The sequence below is a fragment of the Procambarus clarkii genome, chromosome 6 (genome assembly GCF_040958095.1).
Source record: "Procambarus clarkii isolate CNS0578487 chromosome 6, FALCON_Pclarkii_2.0, whole genome shotgun sequence".
Lineage (NCBI taxonomy): Eukaryota > Metazoa > Arthropoda > Malacostraca > Decapoda > Cambaridae > Procambarus > Procambarus clarkii.
In genome coordinates, this window is record NC_091155.1 from 41,179,998 (window position 1) to 41,198,158 (window position 18,161).

Below are 18,161 nucleotides of genomic sequence, written 5' to 3' on the forward strand. Positions count from 1 at the left end.
GTCTGTTTACAAGAGCCCTGAGGAAGCTGATGTGAACCCCATGTAGCCGCGGGAGTTTTGAATGGAACGTGAAAAATACAAATACCTGGAGGCGCGTAACGCACCCAAGACGTGGGCCTGCAGGCGCGTTGCACAGTTAAAGGGTTAACATAGTTACTCATTATTATTTGTTATTATGTATTTCTCAGCAATGATATAAAGGCACCAGCTGCATATCCACTTTGTGGACACTTCTTACTACTATTCTTCTTCTTTTGAGCATAGGACAGGTGCTTGCATCTCTCTTTTTTTACTATCAACAAAATGTTTTTATTTTTTTTTTGTTTGTCTAAAATCAATTTCTGAAAATATTTTGATGAAAGTTTCACGACACTGAAGCCAATGTATGCGTTGGCGATTTGTTTAACATTTTAAATTTTTTGTTTAAATTCAAATATTTTTCCCTACCGGGCCCCCAATATGCATGGTAATATGCGCGGTCTAAGGGTTAAATGTCTTCCGACATAAGTACACCCAAATCCTTTACATTGCCTTTTCGTTCTATGTTATGATTTGACCGAGTTTTGTACGTGGTTTCTGTTTTTATATTTAATTTTTTTCCGTAGCACATGAGCTGAAACTTATCTTCGTTAAACACCATATTATTTTCTGTAGCCCAATAGAAAGACCTGATTTACATTTGATTGGAGGTTAGCCATATCCTCTATGTTGTCAACTCTCATAAAAATCCTAGTGTCATCTGCAAAGGATGGTACTGGGTGTGGGCTCCCAGTCGCTCTGCATGTCTGCTCGCGAGCTGTGTGGTTCTTTCCCTGCTCACCAGGTTCGGGTTTTTGATGAATTGGAGGAAGTCTATTCTGGTCCTATCTCGTGTTCGAACTTGGCTGGATCTTGTGTGGGACTCTAAAACCGCTTCCTTGTCCCTCCCTCTGAAGGCATTGTTGTGGCTGCAGTCCCACCTTCTACTGTTTTTTGGGGGCTCCTGGGTCACTCGGCAGTTGCTCAAGCAGCTATATGGGAGTCTGAACTTCGCCGTGCTAGTTTACCCGCTGGGTCGAGTCTGACTTCAGCGGCTGTTCTGGTTGCTTCGGGGCCGTCCCTTCAGCCACTCTCGCGATCACTGGGTTCGGCCTCCGGTGGCCTTGAGTCAAATGCTGCGTTGCTGGCTTCCTTTTCAGTTTTTTTTTTGTTCAGTGCTATGGCACCTACCCAAGCCCTCGCTTGATGTGTTCACGGACGCTCCATCTCTCGACTGGGACTTTGTGACCAATGTTTACCAGGCCAGCCAGGGTTGGTGGGGTCCGTCCTTCCATTGGGCTCACAGCACAGTGGGAGTTCGCAGCAGTGTGGTTCTTCACACTCACACTTCAGAGGGTTCGTGTCACTTGTGGATCGACGATCCGGCTCCATTCGGACTACGCCCCAGTGGTTCATTGCCTGAACCGAGAGGGTTTGATGCAGTCCTTGGCTCTTTGGGGGCTGGTCGCTTCAGGTGATTTGTTGGCCGAGTTCTTGGGGTTTAGCTATCCTGGCAGTTCACATTCAGAGCGTGTCCAGTGTCCTGGCGGATGGGCTGTCCCGATTCATTCTTCTATCCACAGAATGGTCGGTCGAGGTCGACTGGTTCAGTTGGCTCTGCCAGACATACAGGTGCCCGGAGGTGGATCTCTTCGCATCGGTGTGGTCGCGGTATCTCCCAGTATATGTGGTGTCCTTCCCCGACTGCAAGGCCGTCTGGGTCGATGCCTTTCGGCAGGACTAGTCAAGGTGGGGTTACCTGTACCTCTTCCCTCCGGTTCAGCTGTTGCTTTGGGTTCTGGCTCGGTTGGAGACTTACCAGGGAAGAGTAGTCCTGCTGGCCCCTTGGTGGCTGGCCCAGCCTTGGTTTCTGGCGCCGCTTGCTTGGTGTCCGAACCCGGGGACTTTTTCGCGGCTCCGCCTCTTTCAGCAGATCGGTTCGGTCCTGTACATGGCTGGTTCGGTCTTCTCCGATATTCGCGTCGGGTCTTTCTGATGTGGGTTTATCACTACAGTACTTGTATGGTGATCAGGTGGTTTCGTTGGTGTTCCACCTACGTGTTTTTTCTTGGTAGTAGTATAAAGTCTCCTGGCAGTCCTTTCGTTATATTTTTTCTCTTCCTAGGTTGTCTTTGGTTTCGGATCAGGTTGTTTTGTCCTTTCTCTCTTAGCTGTTTTAAGACCATCATCTTATGCTGAATACTGTCGCCTTTGGAACTACTGACGGTTTTGACCTCCACCACATTCTCACCTAACTTATTCCAACCATCTACCACACATTTGCTGTTTGCGAAAGTGAATTTTCTTATATTTCTTCGGCATCTTTGTTTAGTCAGTTTAAATCTATGACCTCTTGTTCTTGAAGTTCCAGGTCTCGAAATCTTTCCTATTGATTTTATCAATTCCTGTTACTATTTTGTACGTAGTGATCATATCACCGCTTTTTCTTCCGTCTTCTAGTTTTGGCATATTTAATGCCTCTAACCTCTCCTCGTAGCTCTTGCCCTTCAGTTCTGGGAGCCACTTAGTAGCATGTCTTTGCACCTTTTCCAGTTTGTTGATGTGCTGCTTAAGATATGGGCACCACACAACAGCTGCATATTCTAGCTTTGGCCTAACAAAAGTCATGAACAATTTCTTTAGTATTTCGCCATCCATGTATTTTAAATCAATTTAGAAGTTAGAAAGCGTGGCATAGGCTCCTTGCACAATGTTCTTTATGTGGTGTTCTTTCCTCAGGTGATAGTTTTCTATCTAGAACCACCCCTAGATCTCTTTCTTTATCAGAATTCTTTAAAGATTTCTCACATAATTTATAGGTTGTGTGGGGTCTATGTTCTCCTATTCCACATTCCATAACATGACATTTATTCACATTAAATTCCATTTGCCAAGTGGTGCTCCATATACTTATTTTGTCCAGGTCATCTTGAAGGGCATGACAATTATCTAAGTTTCTTATCCTTCCTATTATCTTAGCATCATCAGCAAACATGTTCATATAATTCTGTATACCAACTGGTAGATCGTTTGTAGACAATGAACATCACCTGTACAAGAACTGAACCCTGTGGTACTCCACTTGTAACATTTCTCCAGTCCGATACATTGCCTCTGATTGTGCGCTGCTGGCGGAGCCCCTCCAGCTTGCGTTCGGTGTGGATGTTACTTTAGCCCATTTCGCAAGCTGTCTCGTGCATTGTTTCACCTCCGGCTTGTTCATGCATCGCCTGAGCCATCCTGGTCGGTGGACCGGCTTCTCTCTCTTCTCCTCAGTTTTGTGATGGCCTCTTTAGTTCGGGATTCTTTTGATAAGGTGCTCTTCTTGTTGGCATTGGCCTCTGGGGGGGGGGGGTCCAGGAGCTTCATGCTTTCCTTGCACAGGGGTTTCTGCTCTTTCGGTCCTGGTGGAAGGTTTGTTCATTTGCAGCTGTCTCCTTCTTTTCTGGCAAAGAACGAGACAACGGTTTTCTGGAGGGGGGTTCCTTGGGTTGTTGATGCGTGGTTGGCTTGGTCGGGGGTGCATCATGTGTTGTCTGGTTGCGAGTCTTCACCGTTATTTGCGCGCTACGGCCTTGGTGGCCGGGGACACGCTTTGGGTTGACCCGGTTTCCCTTGTTTCCTGTTCCGGGGGTTCAGATCTCCCAGGTCGTCCACAGGGTTATTTGGTTCAGCCAGCCAGTGGTCTATCCTCGTGCCCATGATGTTCGGAAATTGCTGCTTTAGCTGCCGTTTTTGGTAATAGGTCTTGGGGTGACATTCGGGTGCAAGGGTTTTGGAGGTCGAACAGGGTCCTGGCCGCGGTACCTCATTAATGTTCCTGGCCCTAGTTGGGCCTTTGTCGTTTTGGGTCACAGGTTGCAACCAGTTGTCTCGACTTCGAGTTGAGGTGCGAGTAGCGGCCGTCTCCCAGGTAAATCCCTTTTTTCATTTTTCTTTGCTTAGGTAGCTCCGGTTAGCTGGAGGGGCTCTCCACAAAAAACCAGCATGGAATGTAATGAAATTCCATTTTCTGGGTGAGTCTCGGAGGCTCCCCGGCATCTCTCCTTCCCTGTTATCGGTGGTATTCACGTTTTTTGCATTCAGTCTCTAAACTTGGGTTGGATGGCCAGCGCAGGGATCTGGGGCTCCACCTTTCCCCTCCCAGGGAGGTGGGAGGTGCACAGTGGCACAGTGGTTGTGATTTTATGTTAGTTGGCTTGTTTTCGAATTGGTGAGTTCTGCTTGAAAGTTCAGTTTTCGGTAGTAATGTTTAACCACCGTGCTGCGCGGAGTTTATTGAGAAATTCCCCTGGTGCGCATGAAATGAAGTGTTCCCCAAAAATTCTTTTTTTCTTCGTAAAATGATAAATTCCCTTCCCTGAACATGTCTATGTAAAAATAAGTACCAAATTCCACTTACTTTGGCTGTGGGGACGTGGACAAGGTGCGCTGTGACGTCATCAGGGGCTGGTCGCCAGTGCGTGACTCACCCAGACACGGTCGTGCGAGCCATACAAGCACCGGGTGTTGCCACAAATATATTTTCAATTATTTGTTTTATGTATTTCCAATGCAGTTTTATTTGTTTTTTTATCATATATGATGTATATTTGTGTCCTTTACAATATGTATACAGTAGAACGTTCATAATGTTCCCTGGAACTGTGGTACATGTGTCAGTAATGTGTTCATAATAAATGTTTGTCGCAATATTACCTGTTAAAATTCACTAAAATTACAATATGTACAGTTTCACACACTATTTACACAGTAACACACTGTATTACACACTCAGTACTTCGGAAGCGAGTAATAATCAACGAAGTAGCCCATGGTACACAGCGCGACTTCGCTCTCAGTGCACCAGGTACAGATAAATTTTCGCTTCCTGTTTCTTCATTCTGTGTGCTTGCAAATAACGCACTCACGTACACCCTTGGCTTTAGTACATGTAGGTTGTATGTAGCCAAGCTTGTAAAGTATAAGGAAGTATTGAAAATATTATAGGAAAAGATCAATTTGTAAGGTAGTCTTGAAAAGATCGCTTTGTATGGTCCCACACAGGAAGAGATTCAGCTTACCTCAGGAGTGTCCGTCAGTCAGAAAGAGATTCAGCTAGCCTCAAAGTGTGTCCATCAGTTAGGAAGAGATTCAGGTATTCTTGAAAATATCTATGGAAAACACCACCATGGAAGCCGCAAACATTGTTCTTCTATGCTATTTGTATCAGATGCATCATCACTGAATGCAGAAAACGATTCATCTATGTATCATTTACATAAATTGGAGATAGCATAGGATTGCAAGGGTGACGCTCAGAGCTACAACTGTATACGCTTACTGTATTGTCCTCATAGGTGCTGTATCACTTGCAACCGACCTTTGTGTTAGGTCCTTACTGCTCCTAGCTTCACCAATATTATGACCCTTATGTTCTTCAAACAATAAGGTTTGAATTTCACCGACAGAGCATTATCTTTCAACACCGCGTCGGACAGGTGTTTGGGAGCCAGAGGCATGTGCACCACCCATGGTTGCTCATTCAGTACTAACCCAGCCAGCAGCCCTAGGGCATTCTGGGAATTTTTTCTAAGATGGCTGCCTCTCACTGGAGGTCCTAAGAGTTCATTTCGTACACAACCAGCCTCGTACACATTTAGAATTGGTACCGAAAATTCAAAGAGTTTTCTCGGTTGGCGCAGTTTCCCGCCGACCGAGAATACTCGGTTGGCGCAGTTAAGTGGTTAAGGTAGTGAGAATCTAGAGGCTTCCAAAACCATACATAAATACTACATAAAAGAATGACACATCATGAGTCTATCTCAACATTGACTGTCATCTCATTGACATATCATGTTAGTGTGATTACTCTGTGTGTACTGGCGTCAGTGCCCTCATGAGGGGAAACCATTGAGGCGCTTGGCATGACATGCTGCCGAGACAGCAAATATCTGCCTAATACCTCCACCATGGAAGCCCTAACACTCGGTTCATCTATGCTACTGTACTTGTATCAGAAGCAGCATCACTGAACACAGAAAATATTTCATCTATAGTATCACTTTTGTCAAAAATGGAAGATGACACAGATAGACAGTGATAATACTGGCAAGTGCGATGGTCTGTTAGGCTGCAGCATGACTGGCGCTCGCCCTGTACAGGACACGCTCGCTGTTTCATTCGCATTTGTGTCTATATCTCTTGTATTGGACACTTCTGTTAGATCTATAGTTCCTTGGTTCATCAATATCACTACCCTTTTCTTCTTGAAACAATAATGTCCGAATTTTCCCTTCAGACAGCGATCTTTCAACACCGCATCCAACAGGGGATTGGGAGCAGGAGGCACATGAATCAGCCATGGTTGGTCAATTATAACTGAGCCTGCCCGTGGCCCTGGGGAATGCTGGGAATTTTTTTCAAGATGGCTGCCACTCACTACAGGCCTTACGCCTCCATCTCGTAACCAACCCACCACTCGCGTTTTCAATCTTGCGATATCCTAACATTGCTCACATGTCGACTGGCGCACCGCCATACCCCGTGTCATGTCGGGTGGTGCAGTACAGTGGTTAAGTGTTTGGAAATTGGATAACTTTACAATACATGGCCAAATAATAAAGAGGTGAAATAGTGTTAAAAAAAAATTGCATTTAGGATCTCTGGGAAATAAATAATAATTTGCCACATTGGTAGACATTGTGCTTTACATTTTAAATAAGACTAATGTGTGGTTTTTCAAATTTTAAAGAAAATGGAGATCACTGGAATTCATACTTAATTTATCAATATATACACAGTAGTACTATAATATCATACCCTAGCAATACCATACTTGTATGTTTGTTTTATAATTCAATTTTTTCCAGGCAGCAGACTTAACCAAACCTATAGACAAAAGAGCCTACAACAAAGAGGACGTGCCAACTTGCCACGACTTCAATGCAACAACGGCAAATGCTGATGGCGTGTCCCTGCTAGTGGGCTTGTTGGGGGGTCAAGTACAACTTATAGACCCCATCACCAAGGAAGTTAATAAAGCATATAATGCTGGCGAGGTCAGTAGCGCTTATTTTTTTATGTCTATCCTAACTGATTCATCAGTCCCTTTCCTTGCATTCCTGCATTGACTAGTATGGTGGCTTACTTGATGGAGTATAAGAGATATTGCCTGAACAACAGTGGACATCAAGAGAAAGTGGACATGTGGACCTGCGGGCTGTTCCAAGCAACAGCCTGTTGGACCAAGCTCTCTCAAGTCGAGCCTGGCCTCGGGCCGGGCTTGGGGAATAAAACTACTCCCAAAACCCCATCAAGCTGATCAGTAATTTATTTTTTGTGGGAGGGAAGGGTTAGGTCCAGTGAAAGAGGTGGGAGGAACAGGGAATACTAGACCACCCAAAACAGTGTGTGTGTCACCAGAAAGGTAAGGCAAAACAAAACAAGGGGAAAATGTGAACAAGTGTGACAACTAGGAACACTGTACTGTACAGTAGTTGGCTTATTTTCCTCTTACAGGTACAGTCCAGGTTAGTTACAAACTCCAGCCACTAGGTGGCCACTGTGGCAGCTCATAGTCTTATCAGGTGTCAACCCATCGGTTATGTACCATCAAAAAACAACTGACACACTTGAAAGGGAGGGGATCAGAGAGTCGCCAATGGATCCACAAGAAAGAACCGTTTATATATACCTTTAATTCATTTTTAAAAGCAAGGTCTTCCGATATGATTACCCTGTAATGTATACGATTTTTGGTGACAAGACTTTGAAGAGCATAGTGACTTTTTTATGCTAGGAAGGGGATCAGAGAGCCACTGATGGGCCCACCACAAAGTACCGTTTATATACATTTAAGTCTTTTTAACTCTTAAACTGTGCAATACATAAACAGTGGAACCTCGAGTGACGAGCAACTCCAGTTATGAGCATTTCGAGTAATGAGCAAGCCACTCGCAGAAAAATTTGTCTTGATTTACGAGCAAACCACATGGTGCTTCCTAGCGTTCCCGCTGGTTCTCGGATGCCTCCAACGACAGTGTTGTTGTTTTGCAAGACAAGCGTTTCACATGATGAGCTCGGTGCTGGAACGGATTAAATTCGTTAATCGAGGCACCACTGTTTAGCTGGGGTGAGTAACTGTCGCAGAAGTGCATACCACAGCTATGTATGGTTGGGAATACCACGTAAGGTTTAAAAGTCCTACGACTACACGGGGTTCACACCAGCTTCCTTGGGGCTCGTGTAAACAAATGCCATTTAAAAAAAAAATTGTGGACAGCATTCCGGGTCATCTAGCTCATCTTGAGATGATTTCAGGGCTTAGCGTCCCCGTGGCCCGGTCCTTGACCAGTCCTTTTTTTTGTTACACCCCTCAAAGGAAGCAGCCCATAGCAGCTGTCTAATTCCCAGGTACCTATTTACTACTAGGTAGCAGGGTCATCAGGGTGAAAGAAACTGCCCGTTTGTTTCTGCCTCCACCGGGAATCGAACCTGGATCCTCAGGACTATGAATCCAAAGCGCTATCCACTCAGCTGTCAGGCAAGTGTGAGAGCCTCAGTACTGAGTGAGCAGCCAAGGCTGGTGCACGCAGCATGAACTAATAGCACTGCTGTTCAGCTTGTGACCACAGCATCACCTAAAAATGTCAAAATATATATATGTAACTGGTATTATTTAATGATGATAGTATTACAGAAGATCCCTGACTGGTAAAAATTACCAATATTCTGATAATAGCAGGACTCTTGTGATAATTAGCGCTATGCGTAGTATGGTGGGAGGAGTAATGCTGAGGAAGGGAGATAGCATCATCTGCTGACTGTGTGGCCACCTGTTACTGTCTGCACTCAACATTCTAGCTTAGTGGTTCACTATGGTGAACACAAATGTAGATACCTATATATATATATATATATAACATGTGTATATAGTGTAATAATAGCAAAAGGAGTATGTTGGGAGGAGCCATTTTGGTGACGGAGATGGCGTCGTCTGCTGGCTGCTGTCTCTTTTTGTCATGCAATTTTGTTGTAGCCACTATGTTGTTTGAATACCATGCCATGGTGCCCAAACAACATACCATGGTGTCCAACAAGCATGGGGAATAGACCTTCAAAACCAGTTCCGATGCCCGGCGGAAGAGATTTCAGTAAATTCAACTTTAATAATAAACAGACAAACTGGGAGCAAATAAACCAAGACTTCACAGAAATAAGCTGGGAAGAACAGCTAGAAAATGCAAACCTGAACCAGTGCCTTGAAAAAATAAGCTCAGTAGCACTAGAAATATGTTCAAACCGCATACCCCTAAGAAAAAAGATACAGATGCAGATTGGAACGAGAACGTCGTTCCCTCTATAGGCGAAGAAAATGAATTGCGGAATAACTTGAGAGTTGTACCCAATTTCAAAAACGGCGAAGCAGGTTAGGTAGAGAAATAGAAACAATTGAACTAAAGCTACAAGAATCATACAAAACCCAGGAGAGGCAAAGAGAGCAAAAGGCCATCAGTGAGAGAGAGAGAAATCCGAAATATTTTTTCTCCTATGCAAAATCAAGATAAAAAACTACATCTAGTATCGGGCCCCTGCGAAAGGGAGAGGGAACTTTGACCGATGACAACATAGAAATGAGCGAGATGCTGAGGAAAGAGTACGACTGTTTTCAGCGAGCCACTAAACTCGCTAAAGATTGATAACTCAAATGAATTTTTCATGGATATGATACCAACATCAAATCATATATCAGACGTCACCCTATCCCCACTGGATTTTGAGGAAGCCATAAACAGTATGCCTATGCACTCTGCACCAGGCCCTGATTCTTGGTACTCCTTATTCATCAAGAACTGTAAAAAAAAACACTCACAGGCCCTTCACATTCATTGGAGACAAAGCCTAGACACTGGCATTATCCCTGACATACTAAAAACAGCAGAGATAGCACCACTCCATAAAGGAGGAAATAAGGCAGAGGCAAAAAATTACAGACCGACAGCACTAACATTGCACATCATAAAATTTTTTGAGAGAGTGCTAAGAAGTAAGATCACAAAATACATGGAATCACAGCATCTCCATAACCCCAGACAACATGGTTTCAGAACAGGGCGCTCTTGCCTGTCGCAGTTGCTGGGCCACTATAACATGGCATTAGATGCCATGGAAGATAGACAAAACACTGATGTAATTTACACAGATTTCGCAAAAGCCTTTGACAAATGTGACCATGGTGTTATTGCACATAAAATGCGTTCAAAAGGAATTTCCGGAAAAATAGGCAGATGGATCTACAATTTCCTGACTAACAGAACCCAATGTGTAATAGTCAACAAAATAAAATCCCGTCCATCAACTGTGAAGAGCTCAGTCCCCCAGGGTACTGTGCTTGCTTCAGTACTTTTTCTCATCCTCATCCTCAGAGCGTTCCTCTTTTGCTCCTTCCTCGTACGAATTGGATTTGGTGTCTACTCCTCTGCGGGTTCGGTTCAGTGATCCCGTGGGTTCTTCGGTCTTGTCTTTCCGAAGGTTTTCGGCTTTCCGTGTCCCGTCCCACGTAGTGTGGGAAGTCCTTGCAGATAACCTCCGGCGCGACTTGGATTATGCTTTCATAATGGATGCACGTTCCTTCGTGTATGGGTCTTCGTGTTCTTATTGGGTTCGTTATGAAGTTCCGGAGTCATCCTGGTTAGCAGACTGCCCTCTCTTCTCGTTGGAGGCTCGGCATATGTTCTGTCGATCCCGCACACTTGAATAGAGGGAGGCTCTGAAGGCGTTGCAGGTTTTCCTTGGGGGGGGCGAATTTGAGCATCTTGATGCGTGCTTGTTCGCCCTTGCCCTTCCGCGGGATGTTGGTGTGATGCAGCTCCATGTACAGGTTCCTTCCCTTTCGGCTGCATTGGTCGCGTAGGATTTGCGCACATGTGGCCTGTTGGCTTCGGCCCTGCGCTTCTCCTTCCTAGAGCTGTCCTCGGACTGGCTTGAGGTAGATGTGGAGGCACTTGGGGCTGCCTCTGGGTCTGGTGCATTGCTCTTGGTGCGTGCGTTTTCTGCATTGTTGAAGCTGTTTGTGCCACTCCTGTGGGATGCGGTTTCACGGTTTTTTGTTTCTCGACTCGGGTGTCGGCAGGTGGTGCTCGCTTCTTCCTTGGAATCCGCTTGGACCCTGGCTCTTAGGCTCCTTCGCCCTTTAGTCCATTGGTGTTTGCCGAGTCTGCAGTTGTGCAGTATCTGCAGGCAGCTTCGGCTAGTTGCCGTCCTATGTCGGACTTGTTAATCCTCCACGGGCTCATGGAGGGTCCTTCCCGGCAGGGTCGTGCCAGAGCTCAGGGTTCTTCCCATCGTGGTAGGCCAGTGGTGTCAGATTCGGCACCTGCGCAGCCTTCGGTACCGTCTGTTTCTGTTTGCCCTGAGCGTTGCTTAGGTGCTTGAAAGATGTATCGGGCCTTTCGCGGTCCGTCCCATTGACAGGGCGGTGGGGGTGAGGCTCGCTCTGTTTGCGTGCACCTGGTCTCACGATTTGTGGGTGTTTTGAGCCATTTCGTGCAGCCTATGGTGACGTTGGGTGGCCCCTCCTCTTTCGGGGCCATGCGGGCCCATGGATATGTGGGCCTACAGGCAGCTCCAAGCAACAGTCTGGTGGACCAAACTCTCACAAGTCAAGCCTGGCCTCGGGCCGGGCTTGGGGAGAAAAACTCCCAGAACCCCATCAAGCAGGTATCAAGCAGGGGGGTTTGGGGCTAGCGGGGCAGGCCTCTTCTCCTGTGCTCTGTCAGGTCGTCTCAGAGTGGTTTTGCTTGGGCGTGGGTCAAACCGACTTTGTCCCTCAGGTGGGTGACCTCGGGTTCATTCTGGACTTGTCCTGTCTAAACCTGTTGGTTTTATTGCCCTCTCCTTTCGGATGGCTACTCTATCCCAGGTCCGTCTTCTGTTGGAGCTGGACACTTGGATGGTGTCCCTGGACCTCCAGGACGCGTATTGGCACGTCACAATTCATCCGAGGTTTAGGGACTGGCTCGGTTTTGTTGTAGGGCATTGGAGTTACCGCTTTCGTTGCCTTCCATTTGGTTTGAATCTGGCTCCTTTCGTTCCTTACTCAGGTCGTAGTGGTCCGCCTACATCTGTTATGTGTTCGGGTTCTGGCCTACCTCAACGACTGGCTGGTTTGAGCTCCCAGCCAGTCCACGTGTCTGCTCGCCGGGGATTTGGTTCTTTCCCAGCTCACCGGGTTCGGGTTCCTGGTGAACTGGTGGAAGTCCCATCAGGTTCCCTCTCAGGTTTGGTCTTGGCTGGGTCTTGTGTGGGATACTCGGACTGCTTCCTCGTCTCTCCCTCTGGCGGCTCTGGTTCGGCTGGTCATCAGGTTGGCCAGGGACAGTGAGGGTCTGTCCTTCCATCGGGCTCACAGCACAGTGCAGGAGTTTGTGGATGTTGCTCCGGAGGATTCGGGTCGCTCATGGATTATGATCTGACTTCATTCGGACTGTTCCCCAGGTTTTCAGTGCCTGAATTACGGGGGTGGTTCGATGCGATCCTTGACTCTGGAGCTGATTGCTTCAGGTGACTCGTCTGATGAGTTCTCGGGGTTTGACTCCTGGCGGTTCACATTCAGGGGGTGTCCAATGTCCTGGCGGACGGCTTGCCCTGGTACATTCCCATTTCCACGAAATGGACGGTCGACACTGACTCGTTCAGTAGGCTCTGCCAGATGTTTGGGCATCCGGAAGTGGATCTCTTTGCATTGGCGTGGTCGAGGAGTCTCCCAGTTTGTGGCACCCTTCCCCAACTGCGAGGCCGTCGGGGTCGATGCCTTCATGCAGGACTGGGCGAGGTGGGGTTACCTCCTACCTCTTTCTCCCGGTTCAGCTGTTGCTCCGGGTCCTAGCTCGCTTGGAGACTTACCAGGGGAGAGTTGTCCTTCTGGCTCCTTGGTGGCCGGCCCAGCTTTGGTTTCGGCAGCTGCTTGCTTGGTGTCCGAACCCGAGGGTCTTCCCGCGGCTCCGCCTCTTTCAGCAGATCACTCCAGCCCGGTACGAGGCTGGGTCATTCTTCTCCTCAAGTCCTCGCGTCTGGAGTTTCTGACTCGGGTCTATCATCACTTGTATGGAGTGCAGGTGGCTTCGTTGTTGGTCTCCCACCTGCATGCTTCGTCTTGGCGACAGTATGAAGTTTCCTGGCGGTCCTCCTGGTTTTTCCTATCACTGCATAGGTAAACTTCGGTCTCTGATAGGGTTGTCTTGTCCTTCCTGTCGTGGTTGTTCCAGGACCGTAATTTTATGCTGAATACTGTCGTGTGGCGCTGGCAGAGCCGCTGCAGCTTGTTTGATATTGATGTTACTTCTACTTCGTTCCGCATGCTGTCTCATGCGTTGTTTCACCTCCGGCCTGCTCATACGCTGCCTGACCCATCTTGGTTGTTTGACCGGGTGCTCTCTTTTTCTCTCTTCTCGGTTTGCCGTGGCCCCTGCGCTTCAGGATTTTTTCTAATGCTCTTTTCCTGTTGACATTGGCCTTTGGGGATCGGGTCGAGGAGCTACATGCTCCTCTTCGGCACAGGGGTTTCTGCTCTTTTGGTCCTGGTGGTAGGTTTGTTAGTCTACAGCAGTCCCCTCCTTTTCTGGCGAAGAATGAGTCTGCTGCTTTCCGGAGGGGTCCATGGGTTGTTGAGGCCAGGGGTGCATCATGTGTTGTGTCCGGTTGCGGCTCTCCGCTGTTATTTCCACGCCACGGGTTCGGTGGCCGGGAACGCGCCTTGAGTTGACCTGGTTTCCCTCCTTCCCTTTTCCCTGGCGCAGGTCTCCCAGGTCATCTGCAGGGTTATCAAGTCTAGCCAGCCCACAGTCTATCCTCGTGTCCACAACATTTGTAAGTTTGCTGCTTTGGCAACATGTCTAGTGGGGTTGACATTTGGGCGTGGGGATTTTTGGAGGTCGAACAGGGTTCTGGCCGCTAGCTACTTTGTCAGTGTTCCTGGACCTCGTAGGGCCTGCATTGCATTGGGTCAGTGGTTGCAGCCAGTTGTCTTGGCTTCGAGTTCAGGAGCGAGAACCAACTGCCTCCTGGGTAAGTTCGTTTTTTGTTATCTTTGGGTAGTTAGCTCCGGGGAGTTGATGGGGCTCCCCCCAGAAAACCGGCATTGAATGTAATGAAATGCCATATTCTGGGTGAGACCGGGAGACTCCTTGGCACTCTCCCTTCCTCTCTCCCTCCCGGTTGGTGGTGTTTTCGCGTGTTTTGACATCCAGCTTCAGAACTGAAGGGTGGATCACTGGCGAGAGGGGTCTGGGGGCTCCCCTTCCTGGGGTGGGGTGGGTGGGGGGGGGGGAGATGTGGTTTGCACGGATAGTGGCGCAGCAACGCGATGATTCGTGCTAGTTTGAATCATGCTGTCATGCTATGTTTGATGTTTGATGATGTCATGCTAGTTTGCTCATTTTCATTTGGGGAGTTCTGTCCACTCGTTCAGCTTTTGGTAGTAATATTTTCACCAGAATAGGGGTTTGTTTTGGGGGCGCCTACCTTTCTGAGTGCCAAACCTGGTCGATGTCATACACAGAATGCTCCCAACCACACGGGGGTTTCTATAGGCCATTGCTCCTCGTGCTTCTCTGAGGGGGGCCAGGTTCTAGCTCATGATTCCCGGTAGGCATGAACTCCAGGCACATTGACTGATGCGAGAAAGCTAATATATCCATATCAGCCTGGATAGCTCCAGGGAGCCTCCAGGTCTTCCAGAAAATGGTATTTCATTACATTTAACGTGTGTTCTTTTGCCAGAATTTCTCCGCCCTATTGCGGCCAAAATATTCCGCCTGTGATTTTATTATTTTTTTCTCATGATCAGGGAACACACATGAATACTTTTATAAGACTAAATTTTTTTTTTTATTTCTTGCACTTGGGCGTGTTGCAGGCTATAAATACAAGAGCAGCCGAGGGGTTAATTAAAGTACACAATAAAGTAACCAACACAACTGCAAGAAAAATGACAGGTTGGATAACAAGAACTTTTTAATTGAGAAATGCTATGCCAATGAGGATTTTCAAGATGCCAGTGATCTCTAGTGTGGAATACTGTTGCACATTTACAGACCCTTTCAAAGCTGGAGAAATTGCTAACCTGGAGAGGGTGCAGAGATCCTTTACTGCTAGAATTCAGTCAGTAATGCATGTCAACTATTGGGACCGACTAAAGAGCCTAAATCTGTATTGAGTGCAGACAGAAGAGATACATAATAATTTAAACATTGAAAATATTAGAGGGGCTGGTCCCTCACCTGCACACAGAAATAACACAATATGAGATCAGGAGGCATGGCAGGATGTGCAGAATACTCCAGTTGAAGAGCAGAGGTGCAACAGGTACTCTGAGGGAGAACTATTAACATCACGAGCCCGGGCCTGTTCAACACGCTTCCGCTACACATAAGGGGCATAACTGGCCGACCCCTCACAGTGTTTGAGAACTTGATAAACACCTCCAAAGGATACCTGATCAACCAGGCTGTGATTCATAAGTCAGGCTGTGCTTGCAGTCGCGTCCAACAGCTTGGTTGACCAGTCCAGCAACCAGGAGGCCTGGTCAAGGACCGGGCCGCAGGGATGTTGAGCCGTGAAATCATCGCACGAAATCATCGCAAGGTACATAAACACGATAAATCGCTTAAATTATTGGGGTCGTTTCAAAACTCTCCAAATGTTTTGGAGACAAAAAATTCTCCCCAAAAAATGAGAAGAAAGAGGTATCAAATAATATTCACATGAAAAATACTGGACGGCCAGGTCCCAAATCTACACAGTAAAATAACAACATACTGAAGTGAACGATATGGAAGAAAATGCAGAATAGAACCAGTGAAGAGCAGAGGTGCCATAGGCACAATCGGAGAACACTGTATAAACATCAGAGGTCTACTGTTGTTCAACATCCTCCCAGCGAGTGTATGAAATATTGCCAGAACAACCGTGGATTTCTTCAAGAGAAAACGAGATAATTTTCTTCAAGAAGTGCTGGACCAACCGGGCTGTGGTGGATATGGGGGGCCTGCTGGCTGCTCTAAGCAACAGCCTGATGGACCAAGCACTCAAAAGTCAAGCCTGGCCCCAGGCCGGGCAGTAGAAGAACTCCCAGAACCCCATCAAGCAGGTATCAAGCAGAGGATGTTGAAGGAAGGGGGTTCTGCCAGAATTCACAGAGTTCAGCTGGGTATCAGAGGTCAGTTTAAAGTACCTTTGGAATAGTGCTTTAGTGTACAGTTTCTTAGTTAGAAATTACCTGCTGGTCCATGGGCTGGATGAGAGGAGTTGTGTTGTGGGGGTGCAAGAACTTGACTATTATGAAGTTAAACTCTGGCACTAACTCATCCTTCATGCCTAGAGGATGAGCAGGGGCAATTGTTTCTCCTCGAGGTATCCCTTGACACTAGGACCAAACACTTAATTAACCCTCTCGACCAAACATTGTCTGGTTACCAAAGCTTTGCTGTTAGCCCTCTACATTACCTGTAACTTTCTTTTCATCAATTTGTTTTTCTCAAACACCCTCGGATTTTCTGAGTGGTAGACTAGCAAAGGTTTTAGTTTAAGGTCCCCACTTGCATGCCCACGCAACAACAGTCAGTCCGCTCTTCATTGGCTTGTGTCCTGGCAATGACTTCTTCTCTTCAGTGATATGGGTCGTCTTAGGCAGCATTTTCCGTGAAAAAACCTGTCTCATCAGAGCTAAACACTTACATGGAGTGTGTTTTGGGGGTTCTTTTACTCCCCGAGTCTGTACTTGTGATAACTTGGTCCAACAGGCTGTTGCTTGGAGCAGCCCGCAGACCCTTGTTGGGGAATAAAACCCTCAGCCTCCACATACTACCTAAACTCAATTACAAAATTCTCAGTTGCATCCTTGTTAGAACTCGCCACCTCCCTGTGCCTCAGTACACTGTGAATACCACTTCTCTTAACTGTCTCAAACCACCCATGACTAGCTTTGAACACTGGCTTCAATCACTTCACTAGCAGCACTCATTCCAGGGTTTGTTTTGCGAGATATCACCATGCTGTTTTGCTTTTCACAAATGATGATCTCAGATATATTGTGCTGTCACGGCTCACTGTTGTTCATTTATCCAAATGAACAGGTATTTCTCAACCTCCTCATTTGTCTGTGTATTTTGTAACTGCTTTCACTCCTTTAGCAACATCAACTTCTTTGATGGCCTCTTTATTATTTAGTATCGAGATTGTAGATTTAGGCATACCGAACTTGGTAGCAAGAACAGACAAGCAGTTACCACTTTAATATTTTCCTAAGAGTTCTTTTCTCAGCTCTGTCTTGGTTCTAACCAATTTTCCTTTTGTTAGACAATTATCACTAACCTCCTTAGGCTCCATGGTGACCTACCTACACTAAGAATACAAGAAAAATGTTCCAAAAAACCCGAGAAAGTTTACAGAAGTTTAGTGGGGTTGTGCACTGAATGACAGCTACTGAAAACCGACTCGTTTGTAATGTGTGTGTGTGTGTACGTTAAAGTGCCGAGCAAACGGTTGACTACCAAGTGTTTTACCTTGAAATTGCTGTATGCTGAATTGTTCGAATTTGGAGCCATTCAAATACTAAGGTTTTTCTGTAGATGTGTCCAAAGACTCAAAAGTACGGCACTGTATTACCACCACAGCCTACTATAGTTTAAGAGTGTTCTTATTTGACTCTAGTGCACAGTTATCTCTGCTTTATACTGGTTCATCCACAGGTATGATTTCAACATATCAACAGACCACATGATCAAGAATAATACCATACTGACAGCAAATTTAAAATGGTCTACACATGGCGGAAAGCTCCACACAATGGCCAGTCGCTACCGGGACATGTGAATAATCAGTCCTATTCCTAACTAGCCTATATGGTAACAAGTTAGTCTCTGCACTATAGTTACCACGTGGGATGACCATCCAACTTGAGCTATCATGTGGGATGACCATCCAACTTGAGCTATCATGTGGGATGACCATCCAACTTGAGCTATCATGTGGGATGACCATCCAACTTGAGCTATCATGTGGGACGACCATCCAACTTGAGCTATCATGTGGGACGACCATCCAACTTGAGCTATCATGTGAGACGACCATCCAACTTGAGCTATCATGTGGAACGACCATCC

General features: G+C 46.7%; 1 protein-coding gene across 1 annotated transcript in view; it reads left to right on the plus strand.

Moving 5' to 3' along the window:
• The window catches only part of LOC123754136 (WD repeat-containing protein 20), a 40,979-nt gene that overhangs the window by 16,464 nt on the left and 6,354 nt on the right, over positions 1–18,161 (plus strand). The window contains exon 2 of the mRNA XM_045736337.2: positions 6,870–7,058. Coding sequence (XP_045592293.1) covers positions 6,870–7,058 — 189 coding nt within the window. The remainder of the gene's footprint in view (positions 1–6,869; positions 7,059–18,161) is intronic.